Source organism: Malaclemys terrapin, chromosome 2 (assembly GCF_027887155.1).
Source record: "Malaclemys terrapin pileata isolate rMalTer1 chromosome 2, rMalTer1.hap1, whole genome shotgun sequence".
NCBI classification, from domain to species: domain Eukaryota; kingdom Metazoa; phylum Chordata; order Testudines; family Emydidae; genus Malaclemys; species Malaclemys terrapin.
In genome coordinates, this window is record NC_071506.1 from 108,847,361 (window position 1) to 108,868,643 (window position 21,283).

The window sequence follows — 21,283 nt, forward strand, 5'->3', positions numbered from 1 at the left end:
AGCACTGTTCATTATAATAATACTTAGCTCTCACATAGCCCTTTTGTCAGTATATCTCAGAATGCTTTACAAAAGAGGTCACTATCATTATCTGCATAATAGTCAGTTTCTATTTTAGATAAATGTTTAATGATAGGGAGCTTTTGTATTGTACTGTTTAAAAATAAGGAAATCATAGTTATAAATACACTGAAATGGTTCACCCTTTTAATATTATCTTTAATGAGCTGTGTAATGAGACTTGGAATGATGGTGTCTCCCTTGGGTAGTTGCAGAGGGCTTATCTGTGTTAGAAGTGTTCGAGTATGGATGTAATACCTGTGGGGAGTTGGTAGAGAAACCTGCCATGCACAAGCTTATAGCATGTTCTGGGGAGTGGACTAGACCAGTGTTTCTCAATGACTGGTCCATGAGATCTCCCTTACACAGTTGAGGAAGACTGCAAGCCAGTTCCTAGTATCAAACAGATTGAGGAACTCTGGACTAGACTCTCCACAAGGTTCTTTCCAGCCCTAACTTTATCTGTGGAGCTCCCATTGACATCAGCTGTGTGGTTAGGAGTTGGCATGTTGCTCCAGAAATGTAACCCTCTTCTTCAAGTAGCGTCAGTATTGGTGCTCCACTTTAGGTGTGTGAACACCCCATGTGCCTTGGATCGGAGATTTTTTTGTAGCAGTGCCTATTAAACTCATGCGTGTGCTCTACATGTCCTTGTGCCCTGTACTGAGGATATATAGAGCTGGGTGAGTAAGCCACCCTCAGTATAGGCTTAGCCTCCTCAGCCTGAGACAGAGCATTTAATGTGCCCTCTTATATTGTTCAAAGCTTGTTCCTGCATCTAGTTATCTTTTTTTCTTTAACTTTTTTCTTATACCTGGTCCATTTTGTAGAGGAGTTTGTTTATAATCCCTTCCCTTCCAGGAGTTTTTACTTTCAAGTTCCCAGTTGGCCTGGGGTAAACCAGGATCTCCAGACTTCAAATGTTGCCTCGCTTGCCAGGAAGCTCTCCCAATCAGTGGTGGGCATTCTTGGTATCTCTGTTGCTTGGGAGAAATGCATATCCCTCAGAAGTGTAGCATCTGCTCAGCATTTAAAAGCAGACCTAGGAAGAATTGGGAGATAAAACTTAACGATGGAAGATTCTCTCTGTCTGGCCTCAGATCCAGGCCAGGAGACTGCACCCTGGCCATCTGCCTCTGAGTGAGCGTAGCCCCATCAATGTCTGCACATTTGCCCAGATCTGCTCAGGAGAGACCTATAAAAAGAGGACTCATTCTCCTCATAAAAAATTCACTTCGAGAGAGCCTCAGTCTCCTCAACATTAGACCTCATTGGAGACCTCACATCTCAATATGGGTCTCACTGAGGCTCCAGGCTCTGGTACCAACCCTATGCTAAGGACTTCGAGCTCCTCTAAGACTAAAGGCTCCAAACATGTCTCGGTACCTGGGTCATTCTCCATACTTACAGAACCAAGACCCTTTAGTGAAGGAGTCTAAGCACTCTGCTTCTAAAAGGGTGGTACCTACAACCCTTTCCATACCGAAGCTGCTCACCCAGATGCCTGTGGTACCAAGGAGATGCCACACTTCTCATGCTATCTTTGCTCCACCCAAGCTACCATCTTCTTCAGTACCCTCAACCTCCATTGGACGAGACTCACCTGAACAGTCTGTGCCTTCAGTGCTGACTGTGGAACGTTGCCCCTTGCGAACTCAGATCCATCCAGTACCACAGGAATTTAGATACTCCAGAGACTTATTTGTCTCAGATGAGCCAGAGTCTCCCCTGCTAGTGGGTGAATGTCTGTTGGTACAGAGATTGACATGGTTATCAAAGTTTGTACTTCCCCCGGTACAGCTTGTTCTCTGGTTCCTTCTGAGATTGGTGGAACTCCTCCTTTAGATGAGGATTCTGACTCCCAGATCTCAGTGCAGGATTCCCCTACTTAAATTAAGCAAGGGACCTTGCACCTGACCCTTTTGGGGAAAGGGAGGAGCTACACCCAGGATGGACCTGTCCCCCTTCATGCTGGTTTGAGCAGCATTGGATGCTACCACCCATAACTTATGGACCTCTTCAGTGACCATACTGGGGTGCTTGGGCTGCATATAGATAGCAGTTTTCGCAGGTTCTAGTTCTTTTTGTGGGGACCATAGAAGAAAACATTCTCCTACTCCATCTCCTCCACTCTGTCAACCAGAGGAATCCTTTGAACAGCGGGGGGCCAGAGCAGGTAAGGAGGCTATTCCACAAATGACTATTTCCTTATCTTCTCCAGATGAGAAGATGCCTTCTCTGGCAGATGACTTCAGACAATTCCAGGACTTAATTAAATATATTGCAAACTACTTATAGATTCCTGTAGAGGAGGTCAGAGAGTCGCAGCATAAGTCCTGGATATTCTACAATGGACACCTGGTCATCAATAAAGCCCCGCTGAACCCTGCCAAGACCATTTGGCAGAGCCCAGCAACAATACCATTGACATGCAAGTGTGCCAATTAAAAATAAATAAATTACGTCCGAACCAAGAACTCTGAATTTTTATTGTTCCATCCTGCACTTAACTGTCTGGTTGTAGAAGCAGTGAGTAAATGTGGTAGAGAGCAGCACACTGAATCCACACCTTATGATAAAGACCAAAAACATCTTGACCTGTTTGGCCGTAAGACCTGCTCATCTGCAAAGCTTCAGTTTAGGATTGCAAATTTCCAGGCTCTTATGGCAAAATATTACCATACAAATTATTTTAAGTTTGCCACCTTTATTGAGCACCTTCTGGCAGAATATCGTGAATAATTCCAATCCATTATTAATGAGGGTCAGCTGCTTGCTAGGACCTTGTTGCAAGCAATGATACAGTTGACACTGCAGCTTGTTCTATTTCTACAGCAGTGGTCCTGTTTTGAACATCCTGGCTCTAACTGTCTGGGTTCCAGAGAGAGGTCGAAAATGTGGTAGAATATCTCCCCTACGAGCAATTAAAACTCTTTGCTGAATCCACGGATGAATCCTTGTACAACCCAAAGGATTCCAGGGTCACCTTGTGATTCCTTGAAATGTATACACTTGCAAGCAAACAAAAGTTTAGCAGATTTCAAACGGCACAGAGATCCTGCCCTATTGAATTTTCAGGATTTCAGAGCCCCTCAGAAAGAAGTTGAGGTTGCGAAGACAGAGCCTGCCTACTTGGTCTGCATCTACAACTCAATTATCTTCATCAAAATGACAGTTCTGACAGATTGGTTGAGGGTTTGGAACAACCTCACATCATATAGCTGCAACGACACCATTCTACCTGCTTCCTCCCACTTTGGAGTCTCTCTCCACCATTTTCATCCTGTGTGGCAGAAGATTACATCATGGGTGTTGAGGTTCTAAGATTAGGTTACTCCATCCGTTTAACTTCCCTTCCTTGCCCCTTTTCAGGAAATTCTCTCATGAGCAGTTCTGATATGGGAGATAGCTTCCCTTCTAAGCATAGGAGCCATAGAACCAGTTCCAGCTCACCACGTCGGGAAGAGATTTTAGTCCAAGTATTTTATGATCCCAAAAAATTACAGGGGCTGGAGACCGATTGTAGATTTAAGATTCTAAAACAACTTTGTGACAACCCAGAAATTCAAGGTGGTGACTCTTGCACCTATAATTCCGTAGTTGGAGCCAATGGATTCATTTTCGCTCCTGGGCTTTCAGGATACATATTTTCATGTCATGATTCATCCTTCTCACAAGAGATTCCTTCAGTTTTCTGGTTGGTCAAGATCACTTCCAGTATAGAGTGTTTCCTTTTGGCCTTTTTACTGCCCCAAGGGTGGTATTGAAAGTATTGTCAGAGATCGTCGCTTAGCTTCAACTGGGGATAATTGTTTTTCCATACCTCGATGATTGGCTGCTCGAGAACTGGTCTTAAAACAAGGTTCATTCTGCCACAAAGACAGCAATGTCCTGATTCTTCAGGCTGGGTCTTCAGCGCAACATTGAGAAATCCATTTTGAGCCCTGTGCAAATGATATAATTCAAAGGGGCCTCCTTAGATGCAGAATCAGTCAGAGCTTACCTTCCCATGGACAGGTTCATGACATTAACAAACCTCATTTCAAAAATTCAAGTCAGTCCACAGACATCAACAAGAAATTTCCTTCAACTACGGGGACAGCTTATACCTTTATGACATGACATGCCAGATTATGCTGCGCTGTTTCCAGGGGTGGCTCAGGACCGTTTATACCCACAAACAAACACAGCCTGAACAGACTGGTGTCAAAGACTGTCAATTGGTGGAAGAACCCAGGCAGTGTTTGTGCAAGTGTTTCGTTAACCAGTCATCCCCAACCATCACCATAATGGCAGGTGCCTCCTTGGTAGGTTTTGGGAAGGTGACATTTAGGGAACCACACCATTCAAAGCAAATGGTCTGCTAAGAAGCACGATTACACCTTAGCCTCCTGGGCAGTCTGGATTGCCTGGTCTCACTTCCTTCCATTAATCTGGGACAAATCCATCAAAATCACAACAGGCAAAATAGCCTGTATGTTCTACATCAACTGATAGGAGAGTGAGGGGGGAGGCGATCCCCTTCCCTTTGTGCAGAAGCAATAAAGCTATGGGATTGATATATAGCCAATCACATCCTTATTTCAGCAACTTAAGTTCCAGACCTACAAAACATCATAACCGACAATCTAAGCAGATGCTTCCTTCAAGATTACAAATGGGGAGTTGGACTCCTAGACTCTCAATCATATATTTCAGACTTGAGGATTTCCAGAAGTGGATCTCTTTGCCACCCTTACTAACAGGCTATTTTGCTCAAGAGAGGAGGGTTATGCCCTCATGCACTGGAAGATATTTCCTTGTTCTGTGGACAAGAGGCCTTCTGTTTGTATTTCCTCCAATGCCCCGATATTGAGAGTGGTGAAGAAGATCAAGTGGTGATCAAGATCAAGACAAAACCAAGATCATATTAATTGTTCCAGTGTGGCCCAGGCAGGCCTACTATCCTTACTTGATTCTACCCTCCGTTTGTCTGGTGATGAGTCTTCTGACAATTCCCAGTCTTCTGTCTCAAGACACTGCTCAGACTCTCCATCCCAACCAAGGAGTCCTTTGCCTCAAGGCTTGGTTACTCGAAGGTTCACAGGAATAGAGACTCCCTGCTCTGCAGAGGTACGGTGAGTGGTATTAAACAGTAGGAAAAAGTCTGTGCGAAATATTTACCTGCAAAAATGGAAAAGATTTCATCACTAGTGTGACCAGCGACATCTTTCATCTGTTCATTCTCCCTTCTCTGCTGTCCTCAACTGTCTGCTGGCATTAAAGTCAGGATTATTTATGAGTTCCATTGGGGTTCACTTGGTTGTTATAATGGCTTTTGTTCCCCGGTTGAAGGATTCTCAGTGTTTGATCATACCGCCACAGCTTTTTTCCTCACATTAGAGATCCTATCCCTGTATGGGATTTAAATTTCATATTCAAATGTCTTATAAAACCCCCTTTGGAACAGATGGGCACCTGTTCCCGTCTTCACCTAGCAATGAAAACAGCTTTTTTGGTGGGCCTCACTTCTGCTCGAAGAATTGGAGAAATGGGAGCTTTAATGGCAGACTCTCCCTTTATAGTGTTTTCCAAGAACAAAAAATTAGTCTACATCCTAAGTTTCTACTTAAGACATTGTCTGAATTCCACATCAATCAAGACCTCAATCTCCAATTTTTTCCCCCAAACCATGTCAGACCAGGGAAAATTCTGCTTTCCATAATTTAGACAACAGTAGGGAACTAGTCTTCTATTTGGAAAGAACCAGACTATTTAGAAGTTTCCCAGGCTGTTTCGATTGCCATCAGATCCAAAGTTACCACAGTTTCCAACCAGAGACTCTTGAGGTAGATTTCTGCATGTCTTTTTTTCTTGTTATGAAGCTGCCAATATACAACCCCCTTCTAGGATACTAGCCCATTCCAGGAAGTTTCTTTCTGTCTCTATGGCATTACTCAAACACATCCCCATTGTCGAGATCTGCAAGGCTGCAGCTTGGACTTTAATACGTACTTTTTCCAAGCACTGAGCAGTTATTCATTCTTCTAGATGAGATGCTGTCCTTGGGAATCCGGTCTTTTCTTCCATGTTGGACTCTGCTCCAAAGCTCTCTCCTTCTCATGAGGGTTCTGCTCAGAAGTCACTTGAAGTGGAGCGCTCATAGGGATAGTACTTGAAGTAGTAGTACAGGTTATTTACTTTGGGCAGCAAATGTTCTTTGAGATGTGTCTCTCTGTCTATGGGTACTCCACTACTTGCCCTCCTTCCCCTCTGCTTCAGAGTTTCTTCTGTATGACTTTATGGTGGAGAAAGAACTGAGGGCACTGCACCTGTATAGCCCTATGTACCCTCGGAATATGGGGCACAAGGATGCGTAGCATGCATGCATGGGCCAAACGGCCCTTACTACCAAAATTCTTGGATCAAAGGCACATGGGATGCAAGTGCATCTGAAATGGAGCACTTATAGGGGGACACAATTGAAACGCCAGTTACTGCACAATATGAGTAACCTCTCCATTTGGGTCAGATTCTAAGAGACAAAAGCTATGGAACTGAGTTGACTAATACAGTATGCTTACCTCAGTTCTAGTGTGCCCTTACTATGTGCAGTAATGCATATGCACCACAGAGACTTGTGAACATTTTAAATCAGAGTTAATTTGCTTCTGTGGTGTTTTATGATTTATATAACAAAACTACTAAGATGAAATGCTGCATAGAAGAATTGGTTAGTTGCCTCTTTCAGTTTTACCTCTGTCAGACCAGCATTATTTTTTGCTGTGTGGAAGTCCCCAGCATAGGATTTCAGAGTGTTGGTTATGCATTTTCCATTCTTGTTATGTTAATATTTTTGTTGTAAGTTGTATCTGATAAGTTATATAAAGGGAAGCAGTTTGCTTGATTTTCATTGATGTTTTATTAATAACCTATGAACCAGGACCACACCAGGGTTGGTGCAGATACCTCTCAGGACATACAGCTCTTTGGTATAGGGATCCAACCAGAGCACTGTGAGATTGACATTGCATTAGATGGGGAAGTTTCTCTCACACCAAAAGAAAATGCAAGGTAAGGAAGTTCAGCACACTTGTCCTGTGCAATGTTTGCTTCTCATCACCAAAAGGTGCATGCATTTTTATTTTACTATGTCACAAATACTGTGTGCTCTGGTCAATAACCAGTTTCAATTCAGGTGATGTCAACAGAAACTTAAGACAAAACGGACCTCCATGCCAAAGAGGAAGTCTCCAGGCTGGTTCTGGATAAACCATAATTAAGGAGGTCTTGGGAACAAGGATGGGATCATTGTTTACATAGACTCTGTGGAATAGGCAGGATGATAGAGATGTGCAGCTGCTGCTATTCTAACCTCTGGGATGGAATAGCAGCCTGTTGATTAGTTGGATGGATGAATTCTACCCCTGTGAATTCACTCTCTTAGGCTTCATGAGAATAGATACATTTCATCTGAAAGTCTCAATTATAATAATGCCCAGTAAATGTATGAATCCAGATTCTCTTCCCTCTTGTTGCTCTTTTAGAGTTATAGGAACATTCCATTTATAGGGATTGTTTCTTCTTTGCTAGCATTTAAAGCTGTTCAGCCTTGTAACATCACGTATGGCATGTGCAATAATTTCACACAAATATACTGCCTGTGATCTTACTGTTTAATTAATTTCATAAATATAGGCATTATATGGTAAACAAAAGATTGAGGGATATCTATTTTTCCAAACCCTATCTTCACTGTGCATTTTATAAAGTACATCTTAGCGTGTACATTGCAGTGCTGCAGACTAATAATGTAAATTACAAAATTCCAGCTAGATGGTATTCAGACTTATGGTGATAGAGTTACAGTACAAGGAGTTCGGAGTTTTGACTGGCAAGAACAGGAGAATGTCAGTGGAAAATCATATAACAATGTTTTGTTTGTGACTGATCTGAAATGCTTAAGTAGTTGTTTCTGGGATGTTTATATCAGCATGAACTTTGTTACCAGAGTTACAACTTTAAACAGAATGGATTATTTCATATCTGACACATAAGATATTTGACACAAAACTGAATTCAGAACTCTGACTCTGAAGAGACAGTATTGCATTTCATCTAGGATATTACATTTTAGAGGGAAATACTATTTGATTTATTTTTCTGCTTTGAGCCACAGAAGCAAGAACCAAACAATTCCATTTCACTTTTTCATGAATAAAGCTTAAATATAGATGACCCTAGATGCAAATGCTGTTTTTCAAAATTTCTCAAAAATAGAAACTTTTGATTAATAGAAGCCCAATTTATCAAAAGAATGAAATTCAGTGATATAAGGCATATGTATAAATAAATTATATATCATCTATGATATGTATTAGCAATATTTACCATCTATTAGACTAATCTGCTTCTTAGAGGTTTCCTTAGAAATGGTAAAATAACCATGCATAAGCTTTTTCTAATAGTGTTTAAATGTAACTAGGTTCACAGACTGTTTACAATGAACAGTCTGTGACCCAGTTTCTGGAATGTGCATGCGGCTTTTTTTAATCACCAGCTATGAAACTAAAATGGAAGCCCTCTCCCTCTACTGTTTATAGTGCAGAGGTGCAACAGCAGCAGTTTTTCAAAGGCAGTGGGAATTGATCATTCATTAGCAACCTTTCACATTTACACTTTAATAAGAACTTTGTTAGTCTGTGTATGGTGTATTACATATGATCTTGCATAGGTGGGGAAAATAGACTAGATCAGGGGTCGGCAACGTTCGGCACGCGGCTCGCCAGGGTAAGCACCCTAGCGGGCCAGGCCAGTTTATTTACCGGCTGACATGGCAGGTTCGGCCGATCGCGGCCCCCGCTGGCCGCGGTTCGCCATCCCGGGCCAATAGGGGCGGCGGAAAGCCGCGGCCAGCACATCCCTTGGCCCACGCCACTTCCTGCCGTCCCCATTGGACCGGGACGGCGAACCGCAGCAAGTGGGGGCCGCGATCGGCCAAACCTGCCGCATCAGCAGGAAAATAAACTGGCCCGGCCTGCTAGGGTGCTTACCCTGGCGAGCTGCGTGCCGAACGTTGCCGACCCCTGGACTAGATAAACTTGTAGGTATTTTCCATATATCATTTTTGTTAGCTCACCAAAGTGGTCTTATTGTTCTTTTAGATCCTGTGTAAATGGCACACTGGTATGTAGTGCCACTCAGCTGTGGCATGGAGATAGAATCCTATGGGGAAACAACCACTTTTTTAGGTAATTGTATATTTTTTGATTTCCTTCCACTCACACACCTTATTTGCTTACCTATTTTCACTCTTGTTGGTTTTAAAATCTTAAATCACTTTTAAATTTTTAAATAGAATCAATCTGCCAAAGAGGAAGCGACGAGATTGGTTGAAAGACTTTGAAAAAGAAACCGTGTTAGCGGAACAGGATTTGGATGCGACTAGTGAAGCTTCTTCAGAACCAGATTACAACTATGAATTTGCACAAATGGAAGTTATAATGAAAACATTGAATAGTAATGGTAAGAGAATTATCATATCAAGTGACACACAAAGGTTGTTTGGGTCCAATTAAAAAAAATCTTAGATATATGAATTTAGGAGTTGCTGGAGCATATCCGTTATCCATCTAGTCCAGTATCCTCTGTGTTAGAGGCCAATATTGGATGCTTCAGAGGAGGATGCAAGAAATGCAGTCCTGGATAATTATAGAATAAACTGCCCACAGGTGAAATTTCTTCCTGACCCAATCAGTCAATGATTAGCATATGCTTTGAAGCATCTTGGTCTTTATTCTTTCCACATTATTGTCCTATATAATGTAACTGTGAACGATGATCATATAAATGTCTAATCCTTTTCTAAAACCTGCTAAACTCTTGACTACAATTACTTGTGAAAGTATGCTATAAATTTAACTTTGAAATGTATTTTATGGCAATTTCATCCTTTCTTTTCCATCACATACTGTTGATGTGATACCATAACATTGTTAACAAGACAGTAGCGAAACCAGAACAGACATTTTGGCAAAATAATCAGCCAGCATGCTTTGACAGTTGTTAAGCTCACAGTATTTTATACAATCCTTACTTATTAAAATCTGTTAAAGGATGTCTCATGCAGAAGAATCTCAATGTTTAGTGTTTAACAAATTAGAATTGCCTGTATTGAAATGTAAAAGCTCATATGCTACTTAATCCACTTTCTGCAGATATTGGAAATGTTACTTGAAATGAGAAAACTGTTGGCTTCCCAGATATTACAAAGAATATTTTTCATACTGTGGTTTGTTCATGTAACAACTTTTAATGTGATCTGTAGTAGCAGATGTCTGGGGAGATCGTTCATTCGATCTTGTTGGGGAACTCACTTTCTGGCATCAGTTAAAAAATAGTCTTTGAGTAATTTAGCAAACCCTTGTCTCAGTGATTCATCTTTAGAATTATTTCCTGTACTTCCAAACACAGTAGCATCTTTTCATTTCTGCCATGCTTGTCCTTTATCTTCTGCATAATGTTTAATTTCTCAGTCATTCTTCGGTATAATTATGGTTTCAAAATATTTTAGAGATGATGCTATAAAAACTTGCAGATGTGAAGATAATTCTGCTTGCATTATGCAAGTATTTAATTGAGTATTATAGACAGGCAAATAAATAATTCAGCTTATATGCTTCTATCAAAACTCCATTCAAGCAATAATCCTCTTTGCTCCAAAATGTATCTGGAAGTTAAAAATAATTAATCATTCTAATGCCAATACAAATTCTAGCTACCTGTGAATAGAGTCTACTACTTGTGACAATTTAAGACACATAGTATATCATTTAATGTCTTGTGAAATGTTTAATATTTACATTTACAAGTTTTTACTTTGTATTTCATAACTGCTATAATGGTGGTATCCCTATAATAAGTCTGCATGCAAAGCATGAGTTCTTTTCTTCGAGCGACAGTGATACGATTAAAATAGTAACTTGCAGTAGTTTTCAGTTTTTCCAAAGATACGTTGAGAAGACATATATCCTAAATTAATACTTTTAATGATGCTAAAAATGACGCAGATAAACAAATTCAAACTATTATTATAGCAGATCACAGGCAGCCCTCACCACTGTTCTGTTCAGATGAGAAATTGGGTTTTATAAAGAACTTTTCCTAGTTACATTACAAATAGTGGGCGAAATTGTCCTCAATTAAATATATGGGGCTTTGCAGAATCTGTCCCACTAGTTTAAATATTAATTGAATTGTGAGCAATTGCCAAATGTGAAACTTTTGCCACATTTATCTATAAAGACATCAGAACTAATTTTTTTTACCGAAAGTTGAGTATTGACAAGCATCTCTTTACCTGACCAATGCCTTGCAGACTCTACAGAGTCTGTATTTAACATGGCACCTTTAACAATGGCACATCTCTCCATGTGGCACCAGTATTGTATATGAGACTGTAACAGGACTTGATATTTGGAGCAAAGGCAGGACTACTAGCATCGAAGGACTTGTCTACGCAGCCCCAGAGTTTGGGCTGCAGGGGTGTGAACTGCACCACGCAATAGTGTGTTGTGACTATGTTAATGCGAACTATGTATCTTTCAGTTCGTGTTTGCAGGATTTACATGTGGCGTTTACAGCACAGCAAGCTAATATTGCTTAATAAAATGTTGACTTTAAGCTTCTCTTAACTGCCAGTTCAGTTACTACATGTAAGTCTTCAAAACTGAAATCAACCCAGAGTTTATTGTACATTAGTGTACAATGTACATATGAGATGGATTTAAAATTGACAATATATCGGAAGGTTAATTTATTATAGACGTTTATTCTCTTCCTGAACCACAAAGAAGTTCTAGGAAACGTACACAATCTATAACTTGCTTTTAAAAAGGAAAAAAAATGATTCTTTTCTTTCAGTGGTTGTTACTAACTGAAGTAGATAATTTGGTTGTTTGCTTCAGTTTTCTTCCACCACCCTCCATCACATTTCCTCAGCAGCTAATACAGAGAAAGTGAAGTTATCCTTTCCCTTTTTCCCTTGTCCTACTTCCTTGCTCTTACTAATTCATTCCCTTCTCTATCCTTCCTCCTCCTGGGGGTCCATAATATATTTTAAAACAACATCAAAAAATAATAATGGAACTAAATGTTTGTCAGCGATCACTCATCTCACTTTCTGTATTCCTTTCCTTTTGTATATTTATTTTGACTTTTGGATTGTAAGTTCTTTGGGGCAATAGCTGCATTTTTCTTTGCTTTTGGAAAGTACCTGGGAATTTCTGAATGCTACTGAAATATAAATAATAGGATAGTAATTGAATTCAAGTGTCGTGTTTGCTCATTTCTTCCTTTTCTAGACCCAGTCCAAAATGTGGTGCAGGTCTTGGAGAAGCAGTACTTGGAAGAGAAGCAGAGTGCTCTTGAGGAGCAGAGGTTGATGTATGAGCGTGAGCTCGAGCAGCTCAGGCAGCAGCTTTCTCCAGAAAGGCAGCATCAGCACGGCAGTGACAGGCTCTCATATACAGCTCAGACTGCCCAGCAAAAAGTAAACATCTGGACAGAAGAGAGGTGAGAATACAGGAGTTAAAACCAAAATGAATGAGAAATACAAAGGAGAGGGCTTAGGGGATAGGAGGGCAAGGTGATCCATCTATCTGGAAACAATCAACATTTTGGCTCATTGTTAAACTGCAGTATCAGACCTCTCTTCAACCCAGTTAAATCCCACTTTTATTTCATTTAGAGCTAGATTCTGACTTCTGCTGCAGTATGGGGCTTCCCATTGGTTTGATTTGGTGTCTCACATGCACCTTTGAGAGCAGAATTTTGCCCTGCGTGGTGTGGTGACTTTTATTTTTCTCCCAATGAACTCTTCATAGAACAGTTCAGATGCTATGCAAGTGTTAAATTCATACAGTTTTAACACTCCCTACATGTGTTGCTGACAGATTACTTGAGGGAGGGAGGGAAGGGACAAATATGTAAGATCAAACTTTGTCAAATATTACTGTGCCATCAATGTTACCCAACACTATGAAAACAGTCCATGCCCCATGAATCTAACAATGTGTATCAAGCACAGTCAAAATTCAGAAACACAGGACATGCGCAAAAAATTAAAGGTTTACTCTCATGTTGTGCAAACTTTTAAAAATAAATCTATTTTTAGAACACTGTTGTTGAAAAGCCTCACACAAAATGTACATTTTGATAAATGATTTTGAGTAAAGGCAGGTTGTTTAGTGTGCAAGGGAAACACAGGAGTTCCAGTCATAAGGGATGGTGTGGAAAAACACAGACAAAGCATGGGTGAAAGATTCACAAGGGACTTTTGGGAGGGAGATTTGAAAGGAGAGCTTAAGAAGTCAGAGAGGGAGTAGGAGGAGGAAAAAAAATGAGCTGAGTTTAGGAAAGGGTAGGGATGTATATTGAGGATGACAGAAGCTTATTGATGTAGGAGGTGAGAGGAAGCTATTGGACTCACAGAGGGGAGTGATATGGTCAGAGCAGAGGGAGAGGAATAAGATTTTCAGCAGCTGCATTTTGTTGTAAACAAAGTAATATTCTGTTCTTGGTTCTATGATTTGTCCAATAGAAGGAGTGACTAAATGGACTACTAGTTTTTTGTCCAACTCTGTTTTCTGTGAATGTTTATTTGCATTGTACAACAGAGACTTCATTGTTCGCTCATCTCTTTTTTTTATAAATGGTGACTTTGAGCACTCCTTTCTATCTTGATGTATTTCCACTTCCTCCATAAAAAGTCAATGTAAAACAAAAGTCTAAACAGAGTAAGCCAAAATTGTCTTGCCTCATTCAGACCCAGAATGTAGGAAAGAGAAAATAGAATCAAGATCTAGTTCTGTAAAATTATGCATTTTGTGTTAGTTTTTGTGCAGCCTTACTTTCAGCATTCACAAATTCTGCCAAACTGGGCTTGAAAAAAATCTGCTCGTCTATGTACCAGTGATGACTAGAAAGATTTCACAGGCAAAGAGGGAAAACTGTAGTATTTCAGTTTTAATTAAAAATAGTTTCTAGCTCTTAGAGATGTAAAGAGAACCATCCTAATGTGAACTGAATGCAAAATTATGCAGTCTCATCTTCCTGAGTTTGCAGACAGAGCTCTTGTACTTTTATAACTTCTTGCAGCTTTGCCTAGTAGCAGATTAAAATGAATAGGCCTCTGGTTGGATTCATTGTTGTTCTTCATAACTGCCTTGTGAACAGTAGTGAAGCTGTCAAAAAATCACATAATTGATATGGTACCACTGCCTGGGAAAGGCTGTGAGCAGCAGCATAGGTATGAACTGGAGTCACTCACAAGGGAAGGCCACTCACAAAATAGGTGGCTGGGGTAGAGTAGTAGAGGTATTCCCCTCCCACCCACCCCCTTCTTACTCTTTACAGCAGCCAGAATGCTCTGGAGCATGAGAATGGACAAAAAACTAGAATGGATGATGATATCCTCTATCTTCAGGCTGATATGAAGAGATGAAGCCCCCAAGCAAGAAATGTAGTGGCCATGCCATCACTCACCCTCTGTACAGCAACTGTTAGGGGAGTTTGGGAGGAATGGGCCTTCAAACAAGAATGTTGTCCTTGGATTTCACTGATGAGTATCCCACCCTCATAGCTGAGGTCTCTAGGTCCTACTGAAACATAAAAACACCACCACCATCCATAGCTGCTATGCATCTGATAAAATTTTGGAGTCTATCAAATTATTTTAATGAATAAAAGCAGAGATTAAAGTAAGTCGGTCCGGTCTGGTACAGCGTACTGGCAAGAGCTGACCGGCTTCCCCAGGCGGGCGATTTAAAGGGCCCAGGGCTCTCTGCAGTGGCAGGAGCCCTGGGCCCTTTAAATCCCCACGGGAGCCCTGCCGCTGCTACCCAGGGGCTCCGGCAGCCGGGCTCGGGGGGTGATTTAAAGGGCCTGGGGTTCCCCGCTGCCAGAGCCCTGGGCCCTTTAAATCACTGCCCGAGCCCGGCTGCCAGAGCCTCAGGGTAGCGGCAGCAGGGCTCCGTCGGCGATTTAAAGGACTCAGAGCTCCGCTGCAGTAGCAGCAGCCAGAGCCCTTTAAATCACCCCTGAGCCCCAGGGCTCCCAGCCGCCTCTGCAGCTGGTAGCTCTGGGGGTGATTTAAAGGCCCTGGGGCTCACAGCCACAGCTGGGGCTCACAGCCACAGCTGGGGCTCACAGCCACAGCCGGAGCCCCGGGGCCTTCAAATCTTGATTTAACGGCCCTGCCTCTTCTGGTTGAGGCCACGCCCCTGCCCAGGACTCCGGCGTACCAGTAAGTCCTTTAACTTACTTTCACCCCTGAGTAAAAGGTATCCTGTAAGAAATAGTGAACATTTCTAGTCCTGCAGAATATTGTCTTAGATTTAATTTTTTCAGCTCTAAAGGAGGTTCGGGCTTCTGAAGAGTGGAGAAATGGTCCATGTACTGGAAAGAGAAATCAAGAGAAGTCTGTGGGGAATTTCTAGTGTTAATTAGGCAGTGAAGGCAGGATAGTATTTTGAGGGGGAAGAGGACATCTACTGAGCACGTGATGGGAAGTATGGAAAACATATTTCATATTCTAGGGCACAACACCATCTGTTCAGTTTGAAGGGCAAGGTGCAGCAGACCTTAGTGACTGGACTTGCATGGAATGTGACTGGTGTGTATTATAGTGGCACTTTTCAAGTGCCACTATAGTTAAGAGTTAGCTGCTGTTCGTTTTAAAACCAATGCCTTTCCAGACTCGATATCTAGATGGATATTTGCTTTCGTTTGTATCCAAATGGAACTTGGCATACACACTTTGTATAGTAAAAATACAAAAATCCCATCTAAAACTTATTTTGTTCGCTTCAGTTTCTGTGGTGTGTTTTTGTGGTGCTGCCCTAAGTGCATTCCCACAACTACACAAAGAAAACAAGAATTAAAATATACAAAAAATAATGAAAACTCCCTAAACTAATACTTGGCTGAGGTAACAGCCCCACCTAGCTATGCTATGCTTGTCACCCATACCTTCCCCAAAAGCCTGAGGAAAAGAGATTGGCTTTGTCACATTCCCAGAAAGTTGTTAAATTCAGGCTCTACTTGGACCAAGAAAGGGAGCCAAGGACTCCTCCTGGAAAGAGTCTTGTCATCACCCTCCCTCCCTTTTTAAATTAGTAACCTGTTAGTTTGAGTACATCTGCTGATCTCACATGCGGAAGCATCACACAGGGAGAAAAAGGTGGGGGGTGTATTTCATATAGCCAGATCCTGTGCCATTTAGAGCATTTATAGATCAAAAACACATTCAATTCCACATGGAAGCCAGCAGTATGACAGAGCTCTCGTGTAACTTGCTCTCGGAACAGAGCACTGCTTAGTGAATAAGTAGCTGCTCTAGCTTCAGCTTCCAGGTGATCCCACAATATGTCTCTTGGTAGAATGCATTATTGCCATCTAATCTCAAATTGCTGATGGCATGGATAACAGTAGTAAGAGGGATGGGGAAAGGAGTTTCCCTCTTTGCCCCAGAACAAGTGGCGGGGGGAATAGGAGCTGGAGGAGGAGAGGAAGCAGGCTTGGACACAGCTGCTGCCTGAGTATCTGGCCTCTAACAAGGCCCCACTTGTATTGCAGAACTGAGCCAGATAGGAAATAGGCACTAAGATGGGTACTTTAGAATACTAAAGACCCCACAAAGCAGGCCTCCTCGCTAATCCTACCAATGGTCTTATCCCTTTCTATTCAACATGTACATAATTTTGTGTTACCTTGCATGAGAGAGCCTTCAGGGCAGAAGAACAATTGCTCAGAACTACTGTCTGGAACGCCTCTCAAAGAAGAAAAGTGTAGCCACTCAAGAGCAGTTCCTGCTAGGGACTACAGGCATGACAACAATACGGCATGGTCTGCGTATTTAAGGCATCTGACAGATCTACATGCCCCACAGAACAAGCTTGCCACTCCTCCCAAACTTGTCTCTAATCCTATATAATTGATTTCTGTAGGATTTTGTGTGTGTGTGTGTGTGTGTGTGTGTGTGTAGTCCTGGGGACTAAGGAATCTGAGGTTTAATTATGGGTTTTATGCAAGAAATTATGGGATACAATATACTCCCTTCCTTGTAAGTGCTGCTGTGCATCTGGGATCCTATGTGCAGATGCCTAAAACAAGGCAGAAATGATTGGGCTTCTCTCTCTATTACCCAAAGAATAAACATGTAAAACTAAAAAAATTAATGTTGGGGATCCTGCATGAGGCAAGTCTAGACTTGCATCATAGGGAGGAGCACCATATGCCTGTTGTTGCTGCCAATTTTCATATTAGATTAGGTTTGTTCAAACAGGTTTGGGAACCCTTTTTGGAATTCATACAAAGGGTGTTAACCTGCACACAGTGCTCCAGTTGTTAATTTGTGCAAGTATTTTTTAATTATAGGGTGCACTCCATATGTGGAACACATGATGTTTTATACTAGGGATGGCTAGTACAGTGGGCCATGGAATACTACAGCACAGCAGGGCCCCCCAGCTAGCCTTATCTTTTTAATAAGAAGGTGTGGACACAGGTTGTAGGTTCCGGCATGCAGTTTGTATAAAGATGAAGCATCACATGCTGGGGCTGGTAGTCTTTGGGGGCCACACCTCCAGATTAAAGGGAAAGACAGACGCAGTGTGTTTTATTGCGTCAAAATTAGGAGCAGCCTTCAGGCTCCTAGCAAATTACCAGTATAGCTGTTCCTCTGTAAATGTGACTTTTAGTTGGGAAAGGTTTGGGTTTAATTGCTCTGGGCTTTCCTTCATAGCTGTATGTTTATTTCATATGCTAAGATTTTTCTCAATAAAATGATGTATAAGGCACATTTAGTGTTAGTACACCATTTCTTTGCAGATTTGTTTAAGAAAAAAAGGACTTGACTAGCCATTCCGTTTGTGACCTTCCAATAATAAAAATAGGTTTCCTTCTATTTTTCATGTTCCCTGCTGCACTACAGGGATGAATTGTTCCGGCAGAGCCTGGCTAAACTTCGAGAGCAAATAGTAAAGGCCAACACACTGGTGAGAGAAGCAAACTTCTTAGCAGAAGAAATGAACAAGCTAACTGATTATCAAGTGACACTTCAGATCCCTGCTGCAAACCTCAGTGCCAACAGAAAGGTAAAAAGAGCTGATCTCTGAAAGAGGGAATTATCTTATTATCCTGGCCATGCAGGAAGAAAGATGAGATGCAGTGTTCGTTGTTTAATTAGGCCGCAGTTTTACTCACCTAACATCTGAGAATACCTGGCAATCAGTTGTACAGTGCAGGTCATCATTCTTTGTTAATAATTTCCATTTATCTGGGAGTGCTGCTGTCAGCCCTCACCTTTCCCAACCCACTCCCAGCCAGCCCGTTGTTGGGACCCTAAAGCCCTCCTCTTGTATGAGAGTTAAGGAGGACTGGAAAAGGGGGATGGAGTTGGCTCTCCACTGTATCAGTCCCCCCCCCCCCCCCCCTTTTTTTTTTTTTCAGGCTTCCTTAGGGGATTCTTCCCCCTAAATCTACTTCAGCTCCTGTTTATCAGTGAACTGTATCCTCTGTGTAACAAGTACCTGCTAGCTACTGAGTTTCAGCATCTTGACTGGTGCTGTTGATTAATCTCACGCGATTAACTCAAAAAATTTAGTTGCAATTAATCTCAGTTTTAATTGCCTTGTTAAACAATACAATACCAATTGAAATGTATTAAATATTTTGGATGTTTAACATTTTCAAATATATCTTGTATTCTGTGTTGTAATTGAAATCAAAGTGTATATTTTAATTACAAATATTTGCACTGTAAAAATGGTAAACAAAAGTAATAGTATTTTTCAATTCACTTCATACAAGTACTGTAGTGCAATATTTTTATCACGAAAGTGCAGCTTACAAATGTAGATTTTTTTTGTTACATAACTGCACTCAAAGACAAAACGATGTAAAACTTCAGAGCCTACAAGTCCACTCAGTCCTACTTCTTGTTCAGCCAATCGCTAAGACAAAGATGTTTGTTTACATTTACAAGAGGTAATGCTGCCCACTTCTTATTAACAATGTCATCAGAAAGTGAGAACAGGCATTTGCATGGCACTTTTGTAGCCGGCGTTGCAAGGTATTTATGTGCCAGATATGCTAAACATTCGTATGCCCCCTCATGCTTTGACTACCATTCCAGAGGACATGCTTCCATGCTGATTACACTCGTTTAAAAAAAAAATGTGTTAATTAAATTTGAGATTGAACTCCTTGGGGGAGAATTGTATGTCCCCTGCTCTGTTTTACCCACATTCTGCCATATATTTCATGTTATAGCAGTCTCGGATGACGATCTAGCACATGTTGTTCATTTTAAGAACACTTTCACTGCAGAGTTCACAAAACACAAAGAAGGTACCAATGTGAGATTTCTAAAGATAGCTACAGCACTCGACCCAGGGTTTAAGAATCTGAAGTGCCTTCCAAAATCTGAGAGGGACAAGGTGTGGAGCATGCTTTCAGAAGTCTTAAGAGCAACAGTCTGATGTGGAAACTACAGAACCCAAACCACCAAAAAAGAAAATCAACCTTCTGCTGGTGGCATCTGACTCAGATAATGAAAATGAATATGCATTAGTCTGCACTGCTTTGGCTTGTTATTGAGCAGAACCTGTCGTCGGCATGGACGCATGTCCTATGGAATGATGGTTGAAGCATGAAGGGACATATGAATCTTTAGCACATTCTGTAATTGCTTAACAGTACGATTAATCGTGATTAGTTTTTTTAATCGCTGGACAACTCTAATCTTCACCTAATATCCTTTCCTACCTCACTGGGTCCCTCTCTTGCTGTGGGGAAGGCCTACTACAACCCCATGGGAGAGAATGTGGGTACCGCGGATATTGTGATTGGGGGAGAGAGAGTGAGTTCTTTCTGGAATGCATGAGTACAGGTACCCTCCCCTTCCTCCAGTGCACATGGTGAGTCAATGCCACTATCTGCTCTGGCCACTTCCTGGTCCCCCCCAGTTTGGCTCTGGTAGGTCTGTTGCCCTAGCCCCTCCCTCGTACCCCAGATGCAGTTAGGACCCATAAAGTAGTGCTGTCCTCTTTTTTTTTTTTTTTTTTTTTTTTTTTTTTTTTCGTGCTGTTCAGGCAGAGTCACCACATTCAATTGTGGTGAGCACACTTTCATTTGAAAAGGAGGACATTAGCATGTTTGGATCCAGAACTTAGTCATTAAAGTTAATAGTAGGTGGAGCATGGACATTTACTGCTTAATATGTGGAGAGTAAATAGTTTTCAAAATAAGAAAGTAACATTAAGTATAGCTCCTATAACTTTCTTTTACAAGTATCCTTCCATCCATGCATGCACATCATGGGAGCTGATGACACTTGTTTTGTTTTCTTGCTGTGCAACCTAAGTAGAGTTCCTTGCTTTTTAAATTCAAATTGAGACGATTTAAAAAAAACAACACTTTTTTGGCCTATGTGATATTGTCTTTACAAAACTTAAAATAACCTATTTAGTCTTTTCAGAGGCTTATTGACTTTTGAGATATATAGTAAAATCTACTGCTGTCAGTTAGGATATTACTATCCATTATCACGTGAATTTGTGAGAGATTGTTCTTATTTAACATGTTTACATAAAAAATAAGTTATTTGAGAAAGACAAAGGGAAATAGCCACTGGATCTTCACAGCACTACATGCTGAGTTAGAGGGCAGAGATGGGGTGGCTGGAATATAAAAGACAGCCATGTACTCTGTATTTTAGTATTCTTTGAGAATATAATTTGAGTGAGGAGTTTAAATATTTTGAAATATGAATTTCTGTGCAGTCAATAATTCTTCTTCTCTGACTCAGAGGGGGGCAATAGTAAGTGAGCCGGCTATTCAAGTACGAAGAAAAGAAAAAGGTACTCAGGTGTGGACTATTGAGAAACTGGAGAACAAATTGATTGACATGAGAGACCTATACCAAGAATGGAAGGAAAAAGTTCCTGAGGTATTTAAAATACATTTTAAAAATGTCAAAATGTGTGTATGTTAGTATATATCTCTATCTATATCTTTACAGGTTCAGTACAAAGAATGTAAATACTGTATGTGTACATAAACCAGCATGTACAAATACTGTACTTTGGTGAAGAAGAATTTTCTGCATGAGTTGTTGATGGAATTGTGAACAATACTGAAATGCACAATGTACATTACAATGCAGAATAAAGAATAGGCTCCT

At 41.1% G+C, this 21,283-nt stretch overlaps 1 protein-coding gene across 6 annotated transcripts in view; it reads left to right on the plus strand.

Moving 5' to 3' along the window:
- Positions 1-21,283, plus strand: part of KIF13A (kinesin family member 13A) — a 199,329-nt gene that overhangs the window by 135,860 nt on the left and 42,186 nt on the right. For all 6 annotated transcript variants that reach the window (XM_054017820.1, XM_054017824.1, XM_054017823.1 and 3 more), the window contains 6 exons: positions 6,983-7,113; positions 9,204-9,290; positions 9,398-9,564; positions 12,402-12,612; positions 18,032-18,194; positions 20,909-21,049. In XM_054017820.1, the coding sequence (XP_053873795.1) occupies positions 6,983-7,113; positions 9,204-9,290; positions 9,398-9,564; positions 12,402-12,612; positions 18,032-18,194; positions 20,909-21,049 (900 nt within the window). The remainder of the gene's footprint in view (positions 1-6,982; positions 7,114-9,203; positions 9,291-9,397; positions 9,565-12,401; positions 12,613-18,031; positions 18,195-20,908; positions 21,050-21,283) is intronic.